Source organism: Spea bombifrons, chromosome 4, assembly GCF_027358695.1.
Source record: "Spea bombifrons isolate aSpeBom1 chromosome 4, aSpeBom1.2.pri, whole genome shotgun sequence".
NCBI lineage: Eukaryota > Metazoa > Chordata > Amphibia > Anura > Pelobatidae > Spea > Spea bombifrons.
The window spans coordinates 29,579,055-29,604,827 of NC_071090.1; the positions used below are offsets into that span (position 1 = coordinate 29,579,055).

The following is a 25,773-nucleotide window of genomic DNA, read 5'->3' on the forward strand; positions in this document are numbered from 1 at the left end:
TTCAGAAGAGTGTGAACCCAGGGGTTCATGGAAAAATAGGTTCCTAGTTCCTACACACTATTTTAAGTGTTTTCTACGTTTACTTGGGGACACTCATCTGGGGTGTGTTCTCATGAGGAAAAACACATCAAAATAGACATACATTTTCATTTAAGAGGTGCGACACTCAAAGCACAACAGAAATTATTACTATATGAGATGGTGAAACCCCAATACCACTGAGAATACCTTAAAGTAGACAGTAACTTTTGGATTAATAAAATGTAAGCGGGACCTTTGCTGGGATACTTAATTAGTGTCAAATCATACAGATATAAAGAAATAAAATAATTTATCAAACACCAGCTTCTCATTGTAGCAGCCTGTGAGTGATCTGTCAGAGGGCTATTGGGACAGTCTTCCCATTCAACAAAATTTAAGGTGCTGTTCTGCTAACACAAATCAGATCTGTGATGTTATCCCATTCTCTGAAATTTTAAATATCACAAAAACAACACAGAACTTTTGGAGAAGCTTTTTTTTTATTTATGGCACCAAAATATCCATGCCTGCTTTTATGTCACATGACCATTAATTGTTCTGGCAAAAACTATGAATTAGACAACATTTTACATGATTAAATAAGTATTTCTGAGAAAGGTTTGGTCATTTCGCAGTTCTTGGACTAATGTTTCTATAGGGCCTTTAATTACTTAGACCCCCCCCCCTGTTCTGCTTTTCAGCAATAGAAATGAGTTCACAACATACATTGACTAATGCTTGAATTATCTTTAATGGTGATAGTCCTGTATAAAGAAATAAACATTTATTGTAACCTGTTTTAATATTCTCCCCATTCATAACTTTATGTTAGGTATTCTTTCCAAGATGAAGAAGACATGTTCATGGTGGTAGACCTTCTTCTTGGTGGAGACCTGAGGTATCATCTACAGCAAAATATACGTTTCACAGAAGCCTCAGTAAAACTTTTCATCTGTGAACTGGCACTGGCACTTGATTATCTCCAGAGTAACAATATCATCCACCGGTAAGTCAAGATTAATTGGGAGCTAAGAATGTTATATTAACACATTCTTGTTATAACTGAGACTGTTGTGAGTTCATCAGTGGTTAAAATGTCTAGTAATTATTATAACAGAGTATTCTAATATTTATTTATATAGCTATAATTATTCTGTACAATGAGAGTTCAATGTGATTTTTGGGTTATTGCTTAATTTACATTATCTGTAGTGTTAGTCAGGAGAAGGGAACATTGATTGAAAAGTAGAGGAGATCTCTTATGGGGCTTCCATTTACTTGGTTGTTGCAGTCATCAGCAACAATGTATTCATCTAATAAATGACCTAATGTATCTGTTTATCTTTGTCTTGTCAATTCTAGACTTGTCATACCCTTGAATATATGTATTGTAAGAAGTGCTGCGTAAATTGTTGGTGCTATTTACAAAAAAGATAATAATAATAATGATCAGCGGTAGAGCCTATTCTCCAAAAATGAATTGGTCCTTGAGAAATGAAAGCACATGGATTGTCCGTCACTTCCAGTCTTTAGCTGTGGTACAGCATTATGCGTTCAATCCTACTGAAAAATAATGCACATGAAATAATGTATTAACTCAACCACATGCACACAAGCTTAAAACACAGATGTATATAGAGATACAAGAGATTATGTGAAACAATGCAATATAATAAGTTGGTGCTATATTATACACAAAGTGTGTGCTTGTAACTGTAAATGTTATAATTTAAATTATACAAATGCAACTGCCAACTTGAATGGGAAAGTAGCCCTTGTATTGTCCCCTACAGCTCTTTGCATGTCCCCAACCCATGTCCAGTCCCGACTGATCCCTGTCCTGGCATGACCCCACCAGCCTCTCTATTTTCCCTCCAGGCCCTATCATGTGCATACTAGCCCATGTCTTGTACGTCAAGTCCAACTAGAACCTGTCCTGGCCCCACCAGCCCCTGTCAAGTCCCCACCACCCCCTGTCATGTCCCTTTGGTCCAGTTTTGGAGTGTATAGCAGATACTTTTCATTGCTTTCCATGGTGATTATCCCTGGGCAAAAAAATTATTATTTTGTTTCATCAATATGTCACATGGTCCTTGATAGATCCTGTTTTTTAAAAGGACAATTCTGTAATGTATTGTTTTTATTAATAGATATGCAAACATATGTTAAATTCATCAGAGAACAGAGAGACTAGAGTACAGATAGGTCAACACAAGCAGTAGCATACCTAGTGGGCAACCCATTATGCCCAGGCAACCAGTACATGCTAGAACCTGGGCATGATAGGAGTGTGATTGCTTACACCACAATGTTTGGCTTAGTATATAGTGATAGGGGTTATGCTGCATTATTGTCAATGTCTGGCTCAATGTATAGTGATGGGGATTACGCTGTACCCCCGTCAATGTGTGCCTCAGTATATAGTGAAAGGTGTTATGCTGTACCACCGTCAATGTGTGCCTCAGTATATAGTGAAAGGTGTTATGCTGTACCACCGTCAATGTGTGCCTCAGTATATAGTGATAGGTGTTATGCTGTACCACCGTCAATGTGTGCCTCAGTATATAGTGATAGGTGTTATCCTGTACCACGTCAATGTGTGCCTCAGTATATAGTGATAGGTGTTGTGCTGCACCACCATCAATGTGTGCCTCAGTATATAGTGATAGGTGTTATCCCGTACCACGTCAATGTGTGCATCCGTATATAGTGATAGGTGTTATCCTGTACCACGTCAATGTGTGCCTCAGTATATAGTGATAGGTGTTGTGCTGCACCACCATCAATGTGTGCTTCAGTATATCGTGATAGGTGTTATCCCGTACCACGTCAATGTGTGCATCCGTATATAGTGATAGGTGTTGTGCTGCACCACCGTCAATGTGTGCCTCAGTATGTAGTGATAGGTGTTATGCCGTACCACTCTCAATATGTGCCTCAGTATATAGTGATAGGTGTTATACTGTACCACCGTCAATGTGTGCCTCAGTATAAAGTGATAGACATTATGCTGTACCACCGTCAATGTGTGCCTCAGTATATAGTGATAGGTGTTATGCTGTACCACCGTCAATGTGTGTCTCAGTATATAGTGATAGGTGTTACGCTGTACCACCGTCAATGTGTGCCTCAGTATATAGTGATAGGTGTTATCCTGTACCACGTCAATGTGTGCCTCAGTATATAGTGATAGGTGTTATGCCGTACCACTCTCAATATGTGCCTCAGTATATAGTGATAGGTGTTATACTGTACCACCGTCAATGTGTGCCTCAGTATAAAGTGATAGACATTATGCTGTACCACCGTCAATGTGTGCCTCAGTATATAATGATAGGTGTTATGCTGTACCACCGTCAATGTGTGTCTCAGTATATAGTGAGAGGTGTTATGCTGTACCACCGTCAATGTGTGCCTCAGTATATAGTGATAGGTGTTACGCTGTACCCCCGTCAATGTCTGCACCAGTATATTAAAAAGCGGTGGGGGGGGGTGCGTGCCACATACATGAGATGCCCCAGGTGCCAAATACTCTAGGTACGCCCCTGAACACAAGTCATAATTGTTTAATTAAAAATAGACATGGAACTAATAGAAAGAAATAGTTGAGACCATCATTTTTTTCTTTTCTGCCTCTTGTTATCATGTCTAAAAGTGTATGTCTCACTCTGGCTAGACTTAATAATGTTAGCATTTCCAACTACATATTAATGTCTATGTATTTAGAATGCAGTGTCATCAAAGTCCCTGTCCCAATACTTTTGTCCATATAGTGTAAATTCCCCTTGATGTTTCTCTAGGCAAATCATGCCTTTTTTAAAATGATTGATATTGTCATTATTATTAATATTAAAAATATATGAGTTTTGAGAACTAAGTAGCCACTGAGTTAATATTATAGATGGGTGTTGTCTGTGACCAGTGTTAAACTGTCTGGCTATATGCTACACTGAATCATTTCATAAGAAATAGCATTGTATGATTGGACACAGATGTGATTGAGTTGCATACTTGTGGCTCATTAGCTTTGCTATGTCGTGCAAATTTGCAGCCATGTAAACAGGCTTTGTGAAATTCTCCCTTGGGTTACATATACTGTACAGCTGTTTTGAAAGGGTATACGATTCTTTCATAGCCTAGTCATTCATTTTGCTTATTATGATTCTCCTGAGTAAAGGCATGATTATAGACTATTAAATATGTTCAGCTGTCAAATCTATTTCATCATGTTGCATGCACTCTTTCTGCGAGTCTTCAAGAGCTTCATTCTCCCCGTGAGCTTCTCCAAACCAGGGCACTTAATTCAGAGTCTGTTAATCTCAATCTTGTTTTTCTGTTATACTAGAGTTTTAAAAAGTCCCCTATTTATGGAAAATGACATAATTTTTTTGTGTCTTTAAATGTTTTTGTATGTAATCATGTGCTCGTGGTGCTGTTCCACTGACTCTGCCATCACCTTTATAACCCAGAAATAAGCATTTTTTGAAGGAATCTTAAAATGTGATGTTTTTATATAATTAGACCTACTTTTTCTTATCATGTTTTAAGTGGAAGAGCCTCTTTAGCAGGCTTTGTTGTTATACCAACATTAGAGTATTCCTAGAGACTTCTTGAATGTTGTCTTTATCTATATAAAGAAATGGAGGAAAGCATAAAGATATGCTTAGATTTCTATACTATAGGATTGTAAATATATATTGTAAATGTATACCGTGTTTCCCCGATAGTAAGACACCCCCGATTGTAAGACGTATCGGGGGTTTCAGAGGGGTCGGCTAATATAAGCCGTACCCCGAAAGTAAGACATATGTCTTACTTTCGGGGAAACACGGGGGATTTGCCGGGTCCGCCACTCTAAGGGGCCGGGAAGTCCCCACCAAGGCCGGCCTTACGTGTCTGCGGCCGCACAGGATTTAAATTAAAACATCGGGGGTTTTTTTTTAACTTTATTTAACATCCTCCATGTTAAATAAAGTTTTTTTAACTTTATTTAACATGGAGGATGTTAAATAAAGTTGAAAAAAAACCCCGATGTTTTTATTTAAACCCTGTGCGGCCGCAGACCCCTAAGGCCGGCCCCTTAGAGCAGGGCCGACCTTTGGGGTGTGCGACCGCACAGGGCGCCACACTCCAGGGGGTGCCAACCTGCGGCACCCGGCACCCCTCCAGAGACGGACAGTAATGTCCGCCGCTGGAGGAGCAGGCTCGCAAGGGAGCGGTATCGGAGGTCTTTAACAGACCTCCGGCTCCCTTGAGTGATTTTAAGCCGGGTTCAACCCGGCTTAAAATCACTCAAGGGAGCCGGAGGTCTGTTAATGACCTCCGATACCGCTCCCTTGTGATCTGCGCGGCAACAGCTGTTGTGCGCCGGGGTTTCTTGTCAGATCCCGGCGCACAACACTGAAGCCGCGCCCACCGCTGTCCGTGCCCTCTGACCCGGAAGGAGACAAGAACTGAAGAAGAGGAGCGAAGAGGAGGAAAAGAAGCTGAAAGAAGAAAGGAAAGGTAGGAAAGCATTAAGTGAGAGTGGATTGGTGTATATGTGTGTGTGGATTGGTGTATGTGTGTGTGGATTGGTGTATATGTGTGTGGATTGGTATATGTGTGTGGATTGGTATATGTGTGTGGATTAGTGTATATGTGTGTGGATTAGTGTATATGTGTGTGGATTTGTGTATACGTGTGGATTGGTGTATATGTGTGTGTGGATTGGTGTATATGTGTGTGGATTGGTGTATATGTGTGTGTGGATTGGTGTATATGTGTGTGTGGATTGGTGTATATGTGTGTGGATTGGTGTATATGTGTGTGGATTGGTGTATATGTGTGTGGATTGGTATATGTGTGTGGATTAGTGTATATGTGTGTGGATTTGTGTATACGTGTGGATTGGTGTATATGTGTGTGGATTGGTATACGTGTGGATTGGTAGGTGTGTTGATTGGTAAATGTGTGAGAGTGATGGGTGTTATGCTGTACCATTTCCAATGTCTTTTTCATGATCTAATTATGCTCTAAAAGTACATCATAACTCCCATCACTCTCAATTTTTTCCCAATATAAGACATACCCCGAAAGTAAGACATAGTGGGGCTTTTAGGGATAAAAAGAAAGTAAGACACTGTCTTACTTTCGGGGAAACACGGTATAATAGCCCTCACTTCACAAAACCAGACACATATGCCAACACTCATATAAGGGTGCAAGTAATGCTTCATCGCACTATAATATATCAAGCAGAAAAAGGACACAACACACCTCTTCAATGGAAAAAGTAATTTATTATTAATACCTGTTTTATGCTGGAATACATTACCATTTCCATTGAAGAGGTGTCTTGTGTCTGGTGGATAATTGTTTAATTGGTGAACATGTAATGATGATTCCAATCATCATAACTATGGAAGTGATCTCAATGTAGGTTGAGAACTTAGTTGCTGAACTAAAAAACGGTCAAGTTCCACAACTGGAACTAATATTGTTGTTACCGTAGCTTCATCACTTGAGTGAATAGGATTCTGATTTTAATGGTTACATTTGCTATATTTATCTGCCTTTGCTAAAATCAAGATCTAGTATCCACTGTTCCAACAGGAACAGCTCACTTTGGATGCCACACAGTAGATGAAACACAAAAAGGCATTGTGGAGCATGCACAGGGTGTAACAGACACTCATGTATTATTAGTTTCGTGGGAGCAGCTGGAGGACTGAGGTCATTAACCCAATACCCTCATTACCACACTGCATTTTGTCTTTCCATTGAACAACGCTATGCAAGAATGGGTCTGTGGAAGTGAAAAAGAGAATGGGGGCTGTTTTAACACGTTAAGTGCTTAGAGAACAGAACAAAATTACGTTTCTCTTTGGTAGAAATAAATGTTTTCCAAAAATGTTGTATTAGAACTGAAATGTGTTATTTATGCCTAATACATTTGGGCTAGAACATAGGTAGATGCCTAGTTTTGCCCCAGGCATTTACCCATCTATATTAAGTACTTTTTTGGATCTTGATGTTATTTTGGTTTATTTGTATTTGTCTGTGATGTACCTTATGCCAGACTTTTGTATTGCTGTGTATTGATAATAAAGTGCTATCATATGGTATCATGTTTATGTATCTATACACTTAATAAATGTCATTGATTACATTGGAGTGTTGCTAGACATACACGTTTTGTGGCTTGAGAGTTTGTTTTGTTCTATTAAATTGACTTTAATCAACTTGCCTTGAATCTTTATTTAATACATCTAAGGCTTTGACCCTACTAGTTTTCTCTAAAAAGATCTGTGGATTAGAAACCATAAATGTCCATTGTTTATCCGGCTCCTTTGTTCAGGATAAACACCATCTACATTAAAATTAGAAAAGAAGATATTGGTTATTTTCCTTCATCCATCCTACAAATGCTAAAAATGTATTTGGCTGAAAGTCTTTATCCCCTGGCTTGCAGCTCTCTCCTTTTTTGTGCTTCTCATAAGGGAAGTGACAGATGGCTAGACCGCAGTGCGGTGGCCATTTACAGTCAGAAATGAAACCAATGGTGTGTGCCTTGCAGTTCCAGACCTTGAAACCAAGCCAACAATGCAACTTTTGAAAGAGTCACTTAGAAGGTTCACTCTAAGACAAATAGGAATTAACCCGACTGCAGCTATGGAGGCAGAAACTACTTGACTTTGAGTTATACATTAACCTCAATTTAACAATTAACCCTTTGATAGCTGGCAACGCTATTGAGTGCACTTACGAAAGATGCACATGGCTGATCTTTTGCTAGTTTGCAGGCATCTGTAGCATGTCCGTGGTCGCTGAACTAGATATCTCATCATATTTAATGATGTTGATGGGAGTTATGATTTGACAAAATATGGTACTTCCTTCAAGTTGCTTTTTGTTATTTAAACGGCAGATTGGGTATGTTTGCCTGTTGACCTTGAAATTGTACATATTGTTTCTAAACAGTATAAGGATGATTCTAGACAGGTATAGTAACAACTGCCATAGTAAGGGATGTATTGAATAGGTATGTCCTTAGACAGAAAATTTGTATTACAAAGACGGCACACTGCAGGCTTTGGTTCTTGTCTAGAATGCATAATAAAATTTCCATGAGTATACTGCATTAAACATAATCTATCATCAAAATGAGATAGTCATTTCAAAGTTTATAGCGATTTAAACACAGCCTTAAGTAATGCAGCAGCAGTATAATTTTTATATAGTGCCAATTAGGGAAGCATTCTATGTTCTGACCTAGTGTTTCACAAACATTTTTCTACCACATATCCTCAATGTACAAATTTAGGAAATATCCTGTTAGAAATACTTCAAATACTGTTAACTTTTGAAATGAAATATGTTTCAATGCAGTACCTGCATCTAAGTTCCCAGCCATCTTTGATACCGAGCTCTTAAATGTTTATTATACGTTCATTAACATAACGGCTAGATATGATAAGATAAAACTGGTTAGATGATACATTAAAAAATGTATTATGCTATTGCTATGAATAACTAAATAACATGTTGATGGGGGTGTAGGAGCTTCGGCTTTGAGTATATGCTCAGTATATAGGCTCTTGAGTTATGAGTATCACGGCGATCAGTAAATATAGGGTATTAAAGTTGATATGAAAATTAACAACAGACTCTTACTAAGGCCTTGCTATATATTAATGATGCCATATGTGATGATTGGATGTTTATTCTTTAAATGTTTTATGTGTATCGTATACATATAGGGGCTATAAAATGTTTGTGTTGGGTGTACATGGGTGAGCCATTTTGGCCTTCAGGATAGGTGTTTGATCCAGCTCAACTCAGGAGAGCATGAGATGGATCTGAACCAGTTAAAATGTCTCCATCTTTTTTTTCTTTGGGTCCATTTCCAAATCATGAGGATGTTCTGAAGGACATGGACTGAAAGCTTCTTATCTGCCATCAAATTCTATCTTTCTATGTTTTTCAGGAGGCTGTGCTATACCTGGATTATCCACCTTGATATGGCTTATCATATACAACATTTCTGTTTGTTAAATGGACTGTGAAACTTGGTGCCTAGGGACCTAGGAACAGATTATTGAATACCACCTAATTATTAGACATGTGCATTCGGATTCTTACAATTTGCAAATTAACAGAATTTTAGCAAATTCGGTGATTCGTACAAAGCCACTGAAACGAGTCCAGACCCCCCCAGACTAAATCAAAGCAAAAAGCTCAGGATTTTTATCGTAAATACGCAGGCCCACATTCACTTACACTCTCACAAACTCTCTCTCTTAAGCTTTCTAAATATGTCCGTACCTTCTCTACCTCTTCTCACTTACAGTTTTGCCAACCTCATCTTCATCTTCTATCTTTTATCTTCTCTTCTATCTCCAGTATGGCGGCAGACGTCACCGAAAGTGAAGAGGACGTCACCAAAAGTGCCACCATTTTGCCCTAACTTGAACCAATATGGCGGCTCTTCCAGTGATGTCCTCTCTCCAATCCTGCAATTGGGTGAGATGACGTCACCGAAAGCGCCATCATTTTGCCCTAAATGGACCAGGGAGAGGATGTCTCTTGCGCTGCCATATTGCATGCACATACTTCCAAAAGCTTTAAGGGGGCACCTTTGTTTAAGGGGAATTTTACTGGTTCTTCTCAGAACCTGGTTGATTTAAAGAGAGGAGGGCAGAGCTCAGAAAAAATACATGGTTCTTGTTTATTATTATTATTGTTTATTAAGTTATATAGCCCCATCATATTGCAACGCTTACAGTAGATTTTCAAAACATAGTCTTGGCTATTGATTTACGATGCTTAGTGTGTTTCTCATATTGTTAGCAACTGGCGCCATTACGCACACTTTCACCTGTTAGTTTCAGCAGAATTAGAATAATTTAATTATATTAAAAGTAATATACAATTTAGCAATGCATACACTTACTTCAAAAACCTGTGAATCGTTATAGAAGAATGGTTACCTACTGTATACACAGGCACTAGAGAAATTGATCCTAGCCAGGTGTCTGTTAGTGAAGCTGTTAATATGCTGAGTCTCCTTAGGTTATCATTAGTTTCACTTCATCGGCCTGGGCTATTGTTTGTGTGGTATTGCATTACAGCTAAAGTTCCATCAGATCAAGACATGAGTTGAGAAGTGTTGTAATTAGTCTATTAATCCTAGCTAGTGTTTTGTAGAACTACCCAAGTGCATCCAGGAAACAGACCAGGTATGCATATGTCTCTGACTAAAGTCTTTTGTAATTTAGCAAAAATGTCTGCTGTTGAAGGACGACAGGCATAAGAGAAAGGCGTGGAAATATATTAAGATAATATATTGTCAAAGCCCCTTTGGAGTTCTGCATCATTGTAACACGTACAGGTACTTATTTACAGAGTGACTGTGGAAGATGTTTACATAGGACCCCCAAAATAATTCCCTCATCCTATATCTGCAGCTGTAATTAGCGGTATAATTTACGATAAACAATCTCAAACTAAAGTTTTGCATTTCTTATTATTGATGCCAAAAGCATTAAACATTTGACTGAACTCCTGAAAGCCTTTTTTCTTTTTTTTTTTTTTAAATATATTCTTTATTTCAATTTAAAAGGAATACACAATTATACACAAAAACAAACAAACAAAACAAAAAAAAAAAAATAAAAAAATAAAAAAATAAAGAAAGGACGATTACACAATAATATGCATAATATAAAATAATATAGTACATTTAAATAAATAAATACATAAATCTCTTAGCTGCATTTGGGAATCTTAGGGACAGGAAGGACCCCGGGTAATCATAAACCAGTAATAATTTCCAGTTATCATAGGTGGAATTACAGTCAACACACCCAAACATTATTGCGTATATTCTTCCAACCTCTTTAGCCAAACATCCCATTTCTTAGCTTTTATTTCAGACATAAAATAAGATCTATATAGCTGCCTTTCCATTTTAATCTGGTAGTTCAATTGAGAAATAATCATATTCCAAGGGGCTACATTAATTTGTTTCCATGAGCGGGCAATCATAATTTTCACTGATATGAAACAGTGAATAAAAAATTGTTTTTCATTATTACTACAATTAGGCCATTCTAAGTGTAGTAAAGCCGTTACGGGAGATCGGACAATCACTTTTGCTGTTAGAGCAAAAATTAAATCGTAAATATTGGACCATAAGTTTTTTACACCCGCACAGTCCCACCAAATATGAAGAAAAGTCCCTCTTTCTATTCCGCATCTCCAACACGTATCTGGACAGTTACTATACATTTTGTGCATTCTTGATGGTGTCAAATACCATCTGTTTAATATTTTAAATTGGGTTTCAGCCAGTGACAGCGAATGAATAGATTTCGTAACATCATATAGAGATCTATACCAATTGTCCTGATCTATTTTTATATCTAACTCCTGTTCCCATACATCAGTAGCATATGGAATATGATCAAGCATAACATAGTTAATTAAATCTAAACCTTTAGATAACACTTTATTTACATCCTTTCCTGTAAATATTTTCTTTAAGCGAATTGACAACTCTTGACTGGGTTTCCATAAATCTTTCAACAAGAAATTTTTCATTCTCAAATATTTAAATATATCCGCACCGGATACGCCAAATTCTTGTGTTAGTTGAAAAAAAGGTTTAGGTCCCCCGAGGGTCAACAATTGATCTAAAGTAAATATACCCTTAGTTATCCATTCATCAAGATTTATATTTGGAATAAAAAGTTCCACAAATTTAAGTTTGGAAAAGGACGGTATCCCTTTAGTAGGATTTAATTTTTTCTTGATCGACTCCCAAATTGGAAGAATCTGTCCCAAAATTATATTAGAGCTTTCTATTTTTAAAAGAGATTTTGAAGTTAGGGGATACCATACTATGTTATGTAAGTTATTAATACCATCTGTTCCCATCTCAATTGCGTACCACCCTTCATTAATGGAATGCTCTAATTGTAATCTGTAAATATGAACCATAATGTTTGCCAGATATATATTTTTTACAATAGGAAAACCCAGGCCTCCATACTTCGATTTGCGTGCCATAACAGCCAATTTTATTCTTGGTTTCTTAGCTTTCCAGACAAAGCATTCAAAGCTCGCCTGTAGCATTCTTAACCACGAATCCGGCACCCTTAATGGAATCATTGAGAACAGATAGGACCATTTTGGGACTATATAAGAATTTAATATATTAATTCTGCCCCACCAGGAGAATTCTTTATTTCTCCATTCTTTTAGCCAGATATTTGTTAATTTCAATAGTCGAATAAAATTGGTCTCAACTAATAATGGCATAGATTTTGTTATATATATACCAAGATAAATAAAATCAGATTTAGCCCAAACAAAATCGAATTCTTTTTTAATCTGTTCAATTAAAGAGTTTTCTAAATTAATATCTAATAATATTGTTTTGTTTGTATTTATTTTATAGTTCGAGACCTTACTATATTCTTTAAATTCCACCATAAGATGTTTTAAGGAGACTCGGGGATTAGTAATTGAAATTAGTATGTCATCTGCATACAAGTTGATTTTTAACTCCGAGTGTCTAGTAGAAAAGCCTTGAATATCATAATTATCTCTAATGCTAGTAGCCAAAGGTTCTACCGAAAATATATATAGCAGTGGGGACAAGGGGCAACCTTGTCTTGTTCCATTTTTTAAAGCAAACCATTGGGAACAAATATTTGGTCCTACTGTCCTAGCAGAGGGATTGGAATAAAGAGCCATAATCGCCTTATGAATCCAGCCAAAAAATCCAAACTTAGATAGAACTTTACTCATAAATTCCCAGTTCACCCGGTCAAAGGCCTTCTCTGCATCCACTGACATTATAATAATTGGAATTTTTTTCTTCTCTGTTTGATCTAAAATATTTATAATTCTTCTAATATGGTTACAGGATGATCGGCCCGGGATAAAGCCAACTTGGTCCGGATCAATAATAGATTTAAGAATAGATTTTAATCTATTGGCAAGAATAGAGGAATACAATTTCACATCAACATTGATAAGGGAAATTGGCCTGTAACTGGCGGGATCTGTCGGGTTTTTCCCTTGTTTCAAAATAGGAAGAATATTAGCTCTTGACATTTCAATAGGGAGTTTACCATAATTAGCAATAGAGTTAAAAGTAAGAGTTAAAGGATCTAAAATTTGTAGACTGAATACTTTAAAGAATAGATTTGTAAAGCCGTCTGGCCCAGGGGTTTTATATTTAACTAATTTAGATATTACTTCTCTTAATTCCACTGGGGTTATATCTTCATTTAGAATAGCTCTCTGCTCTACAGTTATCTGAGGGAGATTTATTTTATCCAAATAGCTATCTATTTCTTCTGGAGAAACTTTATTATTCAAATTATAGAGTTTCTCATAGTATTGGTTAAACTTTTCACCAATTGCTTCTGGTGTTGAATACATTTTATTGTCCAGTATTATCTTATGGACTCGATTGTTAGTTTTTAATTTCTTCAGTCTATTAGTCATCATTTTATCTACTCTATTACTACAACAATAATATGTAGTTTTTAGTTTCTCCATATTGATAACCGTTCTTTCCATCAATTTATCATTGATACAGGCTTGGATTTGTTTAATTTTTTCCGATTTATCTAGAGTTGGATTTTTTTTGTTTTCTAAAAGTTCCTGATTATACAACAGATAAAGCTCCGCCAATGATCTTCCTTGTTTTCTTATAATTGTATTTTTCAGCTTAATTAAATATCCTCTCATTACTGTTTTGAAGGCACACCAATTGTTTACAATTGAGGTATCATTGGGATTATTTTCCTTAAAAAACAAGTTGATTAGATCTGATAGATATTTCACATTGTCTTTATTAAGGAGAATAGAGTCATCTAATTTCCAAGTAGTCCGTACGTTCTTATTAATATTATTTTTAATAACCATAATAATGATATTATGGTCTGACCAAGTGTTATTTCTAATCTCGATTTTTTGAATCCTATTTATAAGAGATGGAGAACATAATATATAATCAATACGAGAATAGGACAGATGAACATGAGAAAAATGCGTAAAGTCTCTATCAAGTGGGTGGAAAACTCTCCAGGTATCCATAAGTTCATGGTTATTTAAAGAATTATTGAAAGCTCTTGCTTGAGACTTTATCTTTTTTTCATTAGCTCAAACACAATTAAAGTCTCCTGCTATAATACAACAACCGGTCTTAATATTATCTACCTGATCTAATATCTTATTCAAAAGATGTACTGGGGAGATATTTGGTAAATATACGTTCACCAATGTAAACCACTCTTCATTTAGTTTGCATACTACAATTAAGAATCTGCCTTCCGGATCATGAAATTCAAACTTAACCTCAATTTGGAGTGCTGCAGAAAACACTATTGCAACTCCTTTTTTTTTTTTTACTTCGTTTGAGGCGTGAATCATAATCGGAAATTTCTTTCCTCCCCATTTAATTTTATCTATTCTTCTCCAATGGGTCTCCTGTAAAAAGCCTACATCTATATGCTCTTTACATAAAAAGTTATATACTATAGAGCGTTTATGTGGCGAATTTAAACCTTGGGCGTTGACTGAACACACCTTGATCATTCAAAGATTCTTGGGATCCCCTGTCTCAAATTCCCTATGCAGCCAAACATAGACCAATTAATAAAAAAACGAAATGATGATAAAGAGAACATAACACACACATAAATCCCCTTCAATCTCAATATTATCACAAAGTCTAAAAGCTGGGATATATAAACATACATATATTTTCTTAGCCTTCTGATAAATAAGGCCAAAGAAAAACATAAAACGATGCACATATCTCCAGAGGCAATAGGCACACGGCCTATGTCCCCTCGAGTGAGAAATCTCCTAAAGGACATATCTCCTATGTCTAATTTAAGACATACGGTAGAGTAAACGATACTCGCAGGCTATTTAGTTTATTATCTGAAAACAAAAAGGCTTTCCTTAATATTAAGTTATTTCAAAAGACAAAATTCTTTCTTCTTTCTTTCTTTTTCCCTCTCTTCCTTCCTCCTCCCTCTCCCATTCCTCTGAGTATTTACGTTATCATTATACATGCTATCATTTTGACAAATGACAAAGAGAGAGAAAAAAAAACAAAAAAAAAAAAAAAAACATAAATTAACTTTAAAGATTAGGTATTCATTTTATTATCAATCCAAGTCAGTACTAATAGATTACTTAGAGCTATTTCATTTCCAGTTTTACCATAAGGATTTAGTTTCAAATTCTACTATGAGACAAGGTATAATTGCTCTCAACTAAAAGATAAAGTGCAAAATAATATAAACCTACTTTAATTACTATCCTCTTAAGTGAATAAAGTGCAATAAGATTCTTTGTGCATAGGGATAAATCCATAGTTGTATTTTAGTAGTTACTCCCAATTTTATAATATAAAGGTAAAGTGTCAAAGTGCAAACCTATATACGATTTAGTTTAGATTCCATTGTGAAGAAAAATAATTTAATTATCATCATCTTTATATGATGGGTGTAAAATTCATTATACAAAAGATTAAAATATATATTAAGATAGTATTATGTATTAGTAATTACTCCAAATTTTATCTTATAAACTAATCTAAAGTGCGTGTGATATGAGCAAACCTATAGCTATTTCCGGTTTACTATAGCACTTTAATTATTTATTAACCTCTTAATAGAATACAATTATTTTCTTTATGCCTACAGGTATAATCTCATTGTTTCCATTTTTCTTTTTCCTTCTCCATCCCCCCTTACTATGTATATGGGCTGATTATAACTACAATCTCCGTAAGCATCTCATTATGAATTCAGTTATCTTTCTAAGAGTAGCTGTAATTTCAATATTAATTATCTCTTACTACCCAGAATAGTACTGAATGGTTTACTCAGATTGAACAGTAATTTCTATAGTTTAGAGATCCGCTTAGAAATACACACACAGAAAAAAAAAAAAAAAAAAAAAAAAAAGCATAGATTAACTTTAGCGATTAAGTATTCATTTCATTATCAAACCAAATCGGTACTAATTAATTACCTAAAACTATTTCATTTCCAGTTTTACCATAAAGATTTAATTTCAAATTCTACTAAGAAGCAAGATATAGTTGCTCTCAACTAAAAGGTAAAGTGCAACATGATATGAGCATACTTTAAGTACTATCCTCTCAAGTGGATAAAGTGCAAAAGATTATTTGTGCGTAAGAATAGGGAGTTTAGTCCATAATTATATTTTAGTAATTACTCCCAATTTTATAATATAAAGGTAAAGTGTCGAAGCGCAAACCTATATACAATTTAATTCAGATTTCACTATCAAAAAAAAAAAAAAATAATTTAATTACCGTCATCTTACTATGATGGGTGTAGAATTCATTATACAAAAAATTAAAATATATATTAAGATAGTATTATGTGTTAATAATTGCTCCAAATTTTATCTTATAAGCTAATTTAAAGTGCGAGTAATATGAGCAAACTATTACCGGTTTTACTATGGCACATTAATTATTTGTTAACTTCTTAATAGAATACAATTATTTTCTTTATGTATACAAATATAATCTCGTTATTTCCATTTTTTCTTTTTCCTTCTCCTCCCCCCCCTTACTATGGGCTAATTGAAACTACATTCTCCATAAACATCTCATTATGAGTCATTATATTATAAGTGCCGAGTGATATAAGCAATCCTATAGCTATTTAGTTTCAGGTTTTACTATAGAGCATAGTTTCTTTGCTAACCTCTTGATAAAGTGCAGTAATTTTCTTTATGGACAACGATAAGAATTTCATTATTTCTATTTTCTCTCCTCCCTTCTCCTCCCTCTGTTACTACAGTACCGAGTGATTTACTCAAATTGAATACTGATTTCATTATTTTAGAAAAAAAAAAAAAAAAGAAAACCTTGAAAATTATTTGAGGCTTATCAAGCTTTAGGATTTAGAGATTTACACCATTCCTCCAATTTAGGAGGCAAATCAAAAATTCTCATCTGGCCCTCCCACCAAACTCTCACACTAGAATTATTAGTCCAATTGTATTTGATATTATTTTGCCGTAAGTCCTGCAACGATGATGCAAATCCTCTTCTCCAGCTTCTCGTTTGATAGGATAAATCTTGAAAGATTAAGATATTATGATATGGGTCTTCCTTCAAATTGCTGAGTTTCTTAGCTCTCAGTATTTGCTCTTTATAAGCTACAGAAGAAAAAACAACAATAACATCTCGTGGAGTCTTATCTGGTAATCCATTTGGTCGTCTCAGTCTATGGAATCTTTCCATTATTAAATCAGGATTTTCTATAGCCACTCCCAGTATTCTGTAGAAGCCCAACAAAAAAGCTTTGAGTTGTTCTTGAGATACCGTCTCTGGAATATTGCGAAAGCGCAAGTTTGTTCTTCTTGCTCTGTCCTCCAGCTCTCTGATTTTTTGGTCAATTATATCCACTCTTTGAGAAACGTTAGTGATAGATTCCTTCAGAGCTGAACAGTTTATGTCGAGGTTGGATAATTTACATTCCATAATTGAAATCTTATTAGACAGCTCACTTAACTCTTGCTTAATTTCTATTGAACCTTTAGATATTTCCTTTTTTATTTCGTCAAAGTGAGCGACCATAAAGTCCTGAGACACAGATGAAGAAGGACTTAAGCTATTACGTTGCTGAAAATCCTGAGATTCATCCCACTGTGCTGTTACTGATAAATTTGGATTTTTTTCCTTACTTCTTTCTTGTGAAGGAGAGAAAAATTCTGCTACAGAACCAGGTTGTTTATCTTTCCTTTCTTTTTTGTCTCTCTTGGGTTGTTCCTTAACAGTGGTTCTTTTAGTAGCCATATTTTATGTCTAAAGCACACATATACAAAAAAAAAAAAAAAAAAAAAAAAAAAGTCTCTTTTCGTTATTTTAAAGTCTCTTTTCCTTATTTATTAATAATGCGGCCTCCTACCAATGATGATACATTAATTCGGCCGTTTGCTGCCGATATAGATAATAATGATCAAGTCAAAAGGCCGCCTGGCTTCAGTGATGCCGCCAATATTATTAATAATGCGGTCACCTACCGCAAATATTGAAGACCACCAGTGTTGATGCGGCCGCCTACCGCCAGTATTGATGCGGCCGTCTGCCGCCAGTATTGATGTGGCCGTCTGCCAATGTTACTGCGGCCACCTGCCACCAATGTTACTGCGGCCGCCTGCCGCCAATGTTACCGCGGCCGCCTGCCGCCAATATCAATATGTCCTGCCGCCAAGGCTGAAGCAGCCGTCTGCCAATGCTAATGATGCGGCCGCCTGCCGCCGTTGTTGAAGCGGCCGCCTGCCGCCGATACTAGAGCGGCCGCCTGCCGCCAATGCTAATGATGCGGCCGCCTGCCGCCGTTGTTGAAGCGGCCACCTGCCGCCGATGCTGAAGCGGCCGCCGATGCTGAAGCGGCCGCCGATGCTAAAACGGCCGCCTGACGCCGATTTTAGTGCGGCAAATAGTCGCCTGCTCACCCGCTTCCTCCTGCCTTGCCTTCCTCCTGCCTCGCTGCGAGTACGCTACTCCACCACCTCCGACGTGCGTGCTCACGTCATCACGTGCTGAAAGCCTTTTTTCTTGAGACTTTCCTTAGGCTCCTTTCCCTGGGGTGTAGATAGAAATATATTACATTAATTTATATATGCTATTATAATACAACTAGTGTACATGACCACCATTAAAATTGTGTGTACTTTTTTGTGTTCTTATTTTTCTTCTTCTCCCTCCCTTTTTTCTCTCTCTTTATTCCACATTATGTCTTCCTGCCCTCTTTCTTTTCTCTTTCTATCCTTTTTTCTTTATCTTCCTCTTAGCTTGTTTTTTTATCTTTCTTTCTCTCCCCTGCATTCTATTTTTTCTCTGTTTTCTCGTTTTTATTTCTCTCACTATCTTTTCCCCCTCTATTTCTTCTCTCTTTTTTCTCTCTCCAACTTTCTTCATTTACTCCCTTTCTCTCTCTTTCTTCTCTCTTAACCTTCTTTTTTTCCTCCATATTTCTTCCTTTGCTCCCTTTCTTCTCCACTTGTTATTTTCTTTACTTTTTATGCTGTTCTCTATCCGAGAGCAGTGCACACTCTCTAGATAACGTCTTTGGAGTCTATCATGGGGAATGCCTGTGATTTCACTGGTGACATCACCAGTAGGTTTTCGCTGTACAGTAATTAAGAGGTTCCTTAGGAGGAATCATGGTTATCCTACAGGGAGCCCTCTGATTGCTGTTTGCAGCCCCATGACAGCTGGGCTGTAGTATACAGGCACACACATTGATCTCACATTGTGCGATCAGCATTAGACTTGAGCACATGGACCAAAAATGATTTGGACACATTTTTGATCCATTCTTTTTAGACAATTAATTTTGTTTCCTGCACTTTTGGTTTGGATGAAATTTGGAGGGATTCTTCAATTCGGAAATGAAATTAATTGTCATGCTCTGTGACACTGTCTCTCACACTCTCTCAAAGTCTCCCTACCTTCTCCTCCCACCGCTTTTGTGTGTCTACAGCTTCACGTCTTGTTCTCCACTTCTCCTTCTTCTCCTCTTCTAAATTCTTCTTTCTTCTCCACTGATCTTTTTCTCCTGGTCCTCGTTGGGTTACCCTGACCTTCTAATGAAGGAAAGGGGGAGAGGCTGTCCCCTAAGTGCACTCCAAAGCTCTTCCCTGTTGCAGAAGTGCTCCAGGAGGTTTAGAATGATGCAGACAGAACCGTGGAGAAAAAGAATAATTTTTACACTTCTCCGCAAAATCAGGGAAGTCTTTGTCTCTGTGATGTGCATCGAGGCACCACCCTGATCCAAAAGTTCTCATGGAGGCCTGGGTGATCAAAACAAAATCCAAATAAAAATTTAGAGCTTTCTGCTTTGTTTTTCATTTGTTTCATTTGAGACGCCCTTTTTTCACATTTGTGCACATCTGAATGCACAAGTCTAGTCATCACGGTATTATGGTAGGAGTAGGGATGAACCTTTTCTTTTGGTTCAACTGACTGCATCTCATGCAGAGTTTTTACTGCAGCTCACACCCTGTGTGAATTCCACTTACAGAAGGCGAAGAGGACTTCCTCTTGCAAGCTTACAACCCATGATGTGCAGAGGTCTGTGCATCCCAACAACATCACTTGATGCTCAGATTTTCCTTGAGCATAGCAGAAAATATATTTGTGTCACAAGGTTTTTGAATACACACTCAAGGTCTGCTTCAGTTACACATCTGCTGTTTTCAGCAAGTTGCAGATTTGAATATGATTCTCGTACCTCAGCAAGCAATGGTTTGTTAAAGGTTTTATTCCATATACTCTGGAACTAAATGGCTATACCATAGATTTCAAGCAAGCAGATATTTTATATATGATTATAATCAATACTATCGATTGTATACGTAAGGTTGCATACTATTGTATTGATTATTCTTAATGCCATATAAACTTTTTTGTGAACTGATAGATGGCAACTGCTTATTTCTGATTCTATAGTACAGAGAACCAAACAAGCAGTCTTTTGTTTAACAAACAAATTAGTAATGACATGCAGTATTTGTGAGTTATGTTAGAATAAGCCGAGTTATCTGAAGGGAGGACTTGGCAGGAGATAACACGAAAAGTGGGGCTTAACTGACCAATTAAGCCCTTTACTGTCCCTTTTGATTAAATTAATGTAAAAAGAAAAACGGAAATGATCTTCTTTGTAAGGAGAACATAAGCAGAAATGTAGGCAGAGATCAACAACATTTTTGGAGAATAGTTAAAATGTGCTTTATTTGTGAAAGTAGATGGAGCCACAAGTAAGTTATATTTACTCATGTTGCAGTGGAAGTGGAATTCTAGAAATCTGCCCCTTTCGCCTTCTAGCTTTGGGTCATCACTTATAACGTAATCTTATTGCATGCCTCCTAAATGTCTTGGTTTTCAAGTCACAATTTGTGTGCACTGTCCTGTTACCCTATGTAGCGGCTCTGCTATCCTACTTTAGCAGGCTATGGGGGTCATGGCTAGGTTGGGTAGATCATATGATCTGCTTTTACAATGCAGACCTCCATCACAGCTCACACAAGACCACCTTGCAATGCTCTGCAACTGAGCATCACAAGGTGGCTCTTCCTGTAGAGTGAGTGGGTGATTTTGCTGTCTTCAGACAGCCTGGGGCTAGCCCAAAACATGCATGGCTAGGTCAACCTCTACCCAAGCCACTCCACTCAGAATAAGAAGAGGTTTGGGTGTTCCACCCTGGGAAATTCCTAGCAATGGTCATAACACTGGTGGTTGGGATCCTAATTGTAATAGGAACATTCAGCCCACTTCAACATTAATTGCAGAGACTCCCAGTTATCTACAATAAAATGTTGAACATCACTTTACAATATCTTTGTGTGTGCTATTTTTTCCCATTAGACACATATTGCTTGAAATAATTGGGGATTTCAACGTGTTATTTAATGCAGATTTTTTTCCTTACAGAGATATCAAACCTGACAATATTCTACTTGATGAACAAGGTAAGAATATTGATTTCCAATACTACCATAGATTTTTTTTGTGTTATGTGTATATATGTTGTATTCTGTTAAAGCAAATGGCATATTAGACAATATTAGTCAATAGGGATAATTTCAGTAAAATTGTGAGAACCATAACAAAAAAATACCTTTTAAGTATAGGAAGGTTTCAAGTGGAATAATTCTAGTGACCTATGCATAGTGTTTTATCATAGGTAAACATACAAGAAAAGACATTACAAATAACTGAATAGAATTATTTCACCCCAAGCTGAATATATACTTTAGAAAAGTATTATAACTGAACAATAAAGGGCTTATGCTAATAATGGCCCAGTGGCTTTAAATTATTTGGTGATCTTGTACTAAATGTCAATTGTGTTTCAACTTACTTATTTTACTACACATTATTAAAAAAAACAACTCCAGAGAGCTTCTCCTGCAAAATGTAGCTAAGTTGCCCCATATAACGCTCATTTAAAACTGTAAGAGTTCTTGACAGTCTTCACACCCAGACTTAAGTACCGGTATGTATTTATACTGAACCAACTCTGTCCTTCTTGCTAAAAAAAGGTTTTTTCATGTTGACGTTAAAAAAAAATCTATGATTGTGCGCATTGTAACTCTTTTCCAAACACGCCAGATATCTCCAACTTTAGTGAATAAACCTCAATATGATTCTTAAGATGAGAAAGGGACCAAGGAACAGAGTTGCTAAGATCAAACATCTAGGCCACATCTGCAAGGAATTAACTTTGAGAGAAAGTCATTGCAGAGTTACCTGGATCACTCTCTATGAATATTTGATAAAGTGACAGAGGGATGAATGCTGCAGAACACAACCCCTGTCATAGTCCATAAATCACACATAAAGTGAAGATCAGAAAGTACCAGTGTCTCATTTGTTTCCTTTCTCTTTTAGACATCAAAGTGATCCTTAATGCATTACATCGGTCTATCCATGGATGGATAGATACTTATACAGATTATGGATAGATAGATAGATAGATAGATAGATAGATAGATAGATAGATAGATAGATGGAGAAAGTTTATTTGATTTTATTATATTTTTGTATTAATACTCTGTGATCCTCACACTCCAATAAAACAAACAGTTAAAAAAAAAATATCCCCACGCACTGAAAATAAGTTGAGGGGAGGATGAGAGGTAACCTTACATGGGATGAGGGCTAAATAGGGGTAAATGTGATGGGCTCTAGCTTTCAGTAGGTTTATTCATTAGATTTTAAGTTCTATATCTAAGACATGAGGTGATTTTCTATATTACTTTATTATCCCCACCTCATTATACCCTGGGTGGAGGAGGAAGGGAGAATTTTTCACCTATCTCTAGTTCGAGATTGGGCGTCCACCACCAGCAGTCACTTTTTTATTGGTGACTATAAGGACATAAGACTGAAGCTGAAACTTTTTAGTCAAGTTAACTCACCTAAATATTTGACTTGTTAGTGAATAGTTATTCTCTCTTAATTTGTTATAAAATCACCCGTATGCATGTATAGCTTCAAAAAACTAAATTTTAACTCTCCGTTCCATCAATAAGAGTTATGAACGTCCTGATGAAGGCTGTTGACAAAAATAGTATATTTCCAGCTCATCCTTTTCTTTAGGACTGCAGATATTTGTCATTCCACATATGTAATGCGAAAGACGCAATGTTGTGCTCCCAAAAAGCACAGCATGGACAAAAAGAGCATTTATCTATTTCTATAGCTATAAAAAAAAGATGTATTCACAACAATCCAGGAACTGTTTTCTAGATAAGGAAACAAAACACAGCCAATGCTGCAAGGTTCAACGCAGACGTCAAGTCCTGTAGAAAGACATAGAGAATGTAAAGCGGCATAAGGATAATGAATGGAAATACTGACAAATAAATATCTAAACAAATATGTTTTCATGGCTGCAAAAGAGGCCCATAATGCGTTTTTCTTTAATGTTCATTTTGGCTAGAGTAAAAACACTTGCGCAGGTCAAAATGCAAGATAATATTTTACTCCGTAATTAAACCTTACCTTACTCTTGCCTTCAGTAATTCTTCTGACTGCTATTTTTCCACAGTCTTTTTCTTATTGTGGAATCACGAACATGAGGCCTTCTTTATATTCTAGTCCAGATTGTTTTATGACCGCCTTGTTGTTGTTGATGGACTAAGTTGTCGATCTGAGGTATTTTGGTAGGCCGGTTCACTCTTGGGAAGTTTCACCACATGTTTTCTCACTTTGTATATCATGGCTCTCATTGTGGTTCGCTGGGGTTCCACGGCCTTACAACCGATTATTTTCTTTGTGTGCATGAAATCATCATTTAAAAAAATTATTTTTGTGTTATCTTCTGTCTAATATTAAAATTACACAAAGCAAGAATTCAGCACCAGAATGGAATTCGCTGGGTATGCGCGGAAATCTTGCTTTGTGAACTTTGTCATTATTATTCTAGCAGCAATCCTGAAATCTCAATGTTTTATACTTTTTAGGTTGTGTGCTCCCCTATTTTTGTATGAGATTGCCTTAAGTTTGATGATCTGAAACATTTTAGTGTGACAAATATAAAAAAATAGAAGGAATGGGGAACATTTTTATTATGGAGACAGAAAGGATATTAGATGTTAACATTAAAAGTGCAGCCATTTTTCAGCACCAAGTATTTCTCCAAACACTTATTTGAACATTATGACTTTTCCTTCTTAAGCCTTAAAAGGTCACTCTTTTTAAAAACAAAACAGTTAATAGGTACAAACACATAATGCAATGACTTTCAAATAGTGATCTTTCTAAAGGGAATTAAAAACCTACCTTCTCTGTTGAGTGGATGCATACATGTTACACATTTTTACATCAGTCACCTATACTCTGGCGTCTGCATCACCATGAGAGTGGAACAAACTATACAATAGAATAACAATCTGCTTTTACTTGTATGGCCATCTACGTGGCTGGATCTAACTTTTATTTCTCTTCCAGTTCCCATTATCTGATCATATTTGTTATTGAACCCTAGTGAACTTCCGGCATCATTATTGTTCTGCCGGTTTAAATATTTTAGTAACAACAGTCTCTATTTTTTACAGTAGGGTGATGTTGTAGGGTCAACGTATACCTATAGCTTTCTTCTCCAACTAAGTGTTTTTTCCTTTGTCATTATCAAGTCAGTTCAATTTTTAAAAGGTCACCCATTTATATTGTTGGCATATAACAACTTATAACAAAATTTTTACTCTACTCGATGGAGAAGTTAAGCGCACACACATGCATGATTGAAGGTGTCATGATGGAGTCAGTGTCCAGGAACTATGTTCTTCACAGTCTGCGCTAGAAACATTTTTTTCATCTTAGAATACTTTATGTCCTGTTTCAATCAAGAATCTTACTCATAAATAATTTGCTTAATTTCTAGCCTCGACATCTTGTAAAGTGTATTTATGTCATCAAGTCCCGAATAAGGAGCTTGAGGCCATGGAGCTCTTATGTAACAATACCTCTCTTTTCTTGTGAAAAACTACTGTAGTTTTTCTGTTAACCTAAATAAAACAAAATACATGTAAAACAATGAATACAGATACCTTTACGTTCTTTCATAATGTGACTTTGGTTCAATGTTTGGGGTATGTTACGTCTCTCAAGCCATGGATTTAAATGATTGGATAAATACAGATTGTAAATATGTTGCTTTCTAAAACAATTTCTGAATGTGAAGAATATATTTGTTAAAATTCTTTTAAATATGCTCATAATATTCACCTGATTTCCAAACATTGTAGCTTAGTTTTAGCTTGTGGCTGGAGTCATAATACTAACATCAGTAATATGTTTTTTATATATTTTAATGCAGGTCATGTACATATAACAGATTTCAATATTGCTACTCTCGTGACCAAAGGTTCAAAGATCACCACGGTAGCTGGAACCAAACCTTACATGGGTAAGTTCTTTCTCTATTTGTATCTAATGTATTTTGTGTTTTACGAATAACAAAACTAGAAGAAGACAGATTGGTCTTACAATGACTTGAAGAAGAACTAGTACTAATACCAAAGTGATATCTCTAAAATTCTGATAGTAACATTGGTTTTAATGGCCTGATTAGAATTCATATCCGCTATTGGGCTCCAAATATTTTGTAAACTTCTTGTCTTACAAACCTTGAATAGCCACACAGCCTCTGGGTACAAATAATGTACCTTCATAAGTTTTCTGTG

The 25,773-nt window shown here is 36.3% G+C and overlaps 1 protein-coding gene across 1 annotated transcript in view; it reads left to right on the forward strand.

Moving 5' to 3' along the window:
* The window catches only part of STK32A (serine/threonine kinase 32A), a 56,467-nt gene that overhangs the window by 21,651 nt on the left and 9,043 nt on the right, over positions 1 to 25,773 (forward strand). Inside the window, exons 4-6 of the mRNA XM_053463158.1 lie at positions 854 to 1,027; positions 21,515 to 21,552; positions 25,407 to 25,496. Coding sequence (XP_053319133.1) covers positions 854 to 1,027; positions 21,515 to 21,552; positions 25,407 to 25,496 — 302 coding nt within the window. The remainder of the gene's footprint in view (positions 1 to 853; positions 1,028 to 21,514; positions 21,553 to 25,406; positions 25,497 to 25,773) is intronic.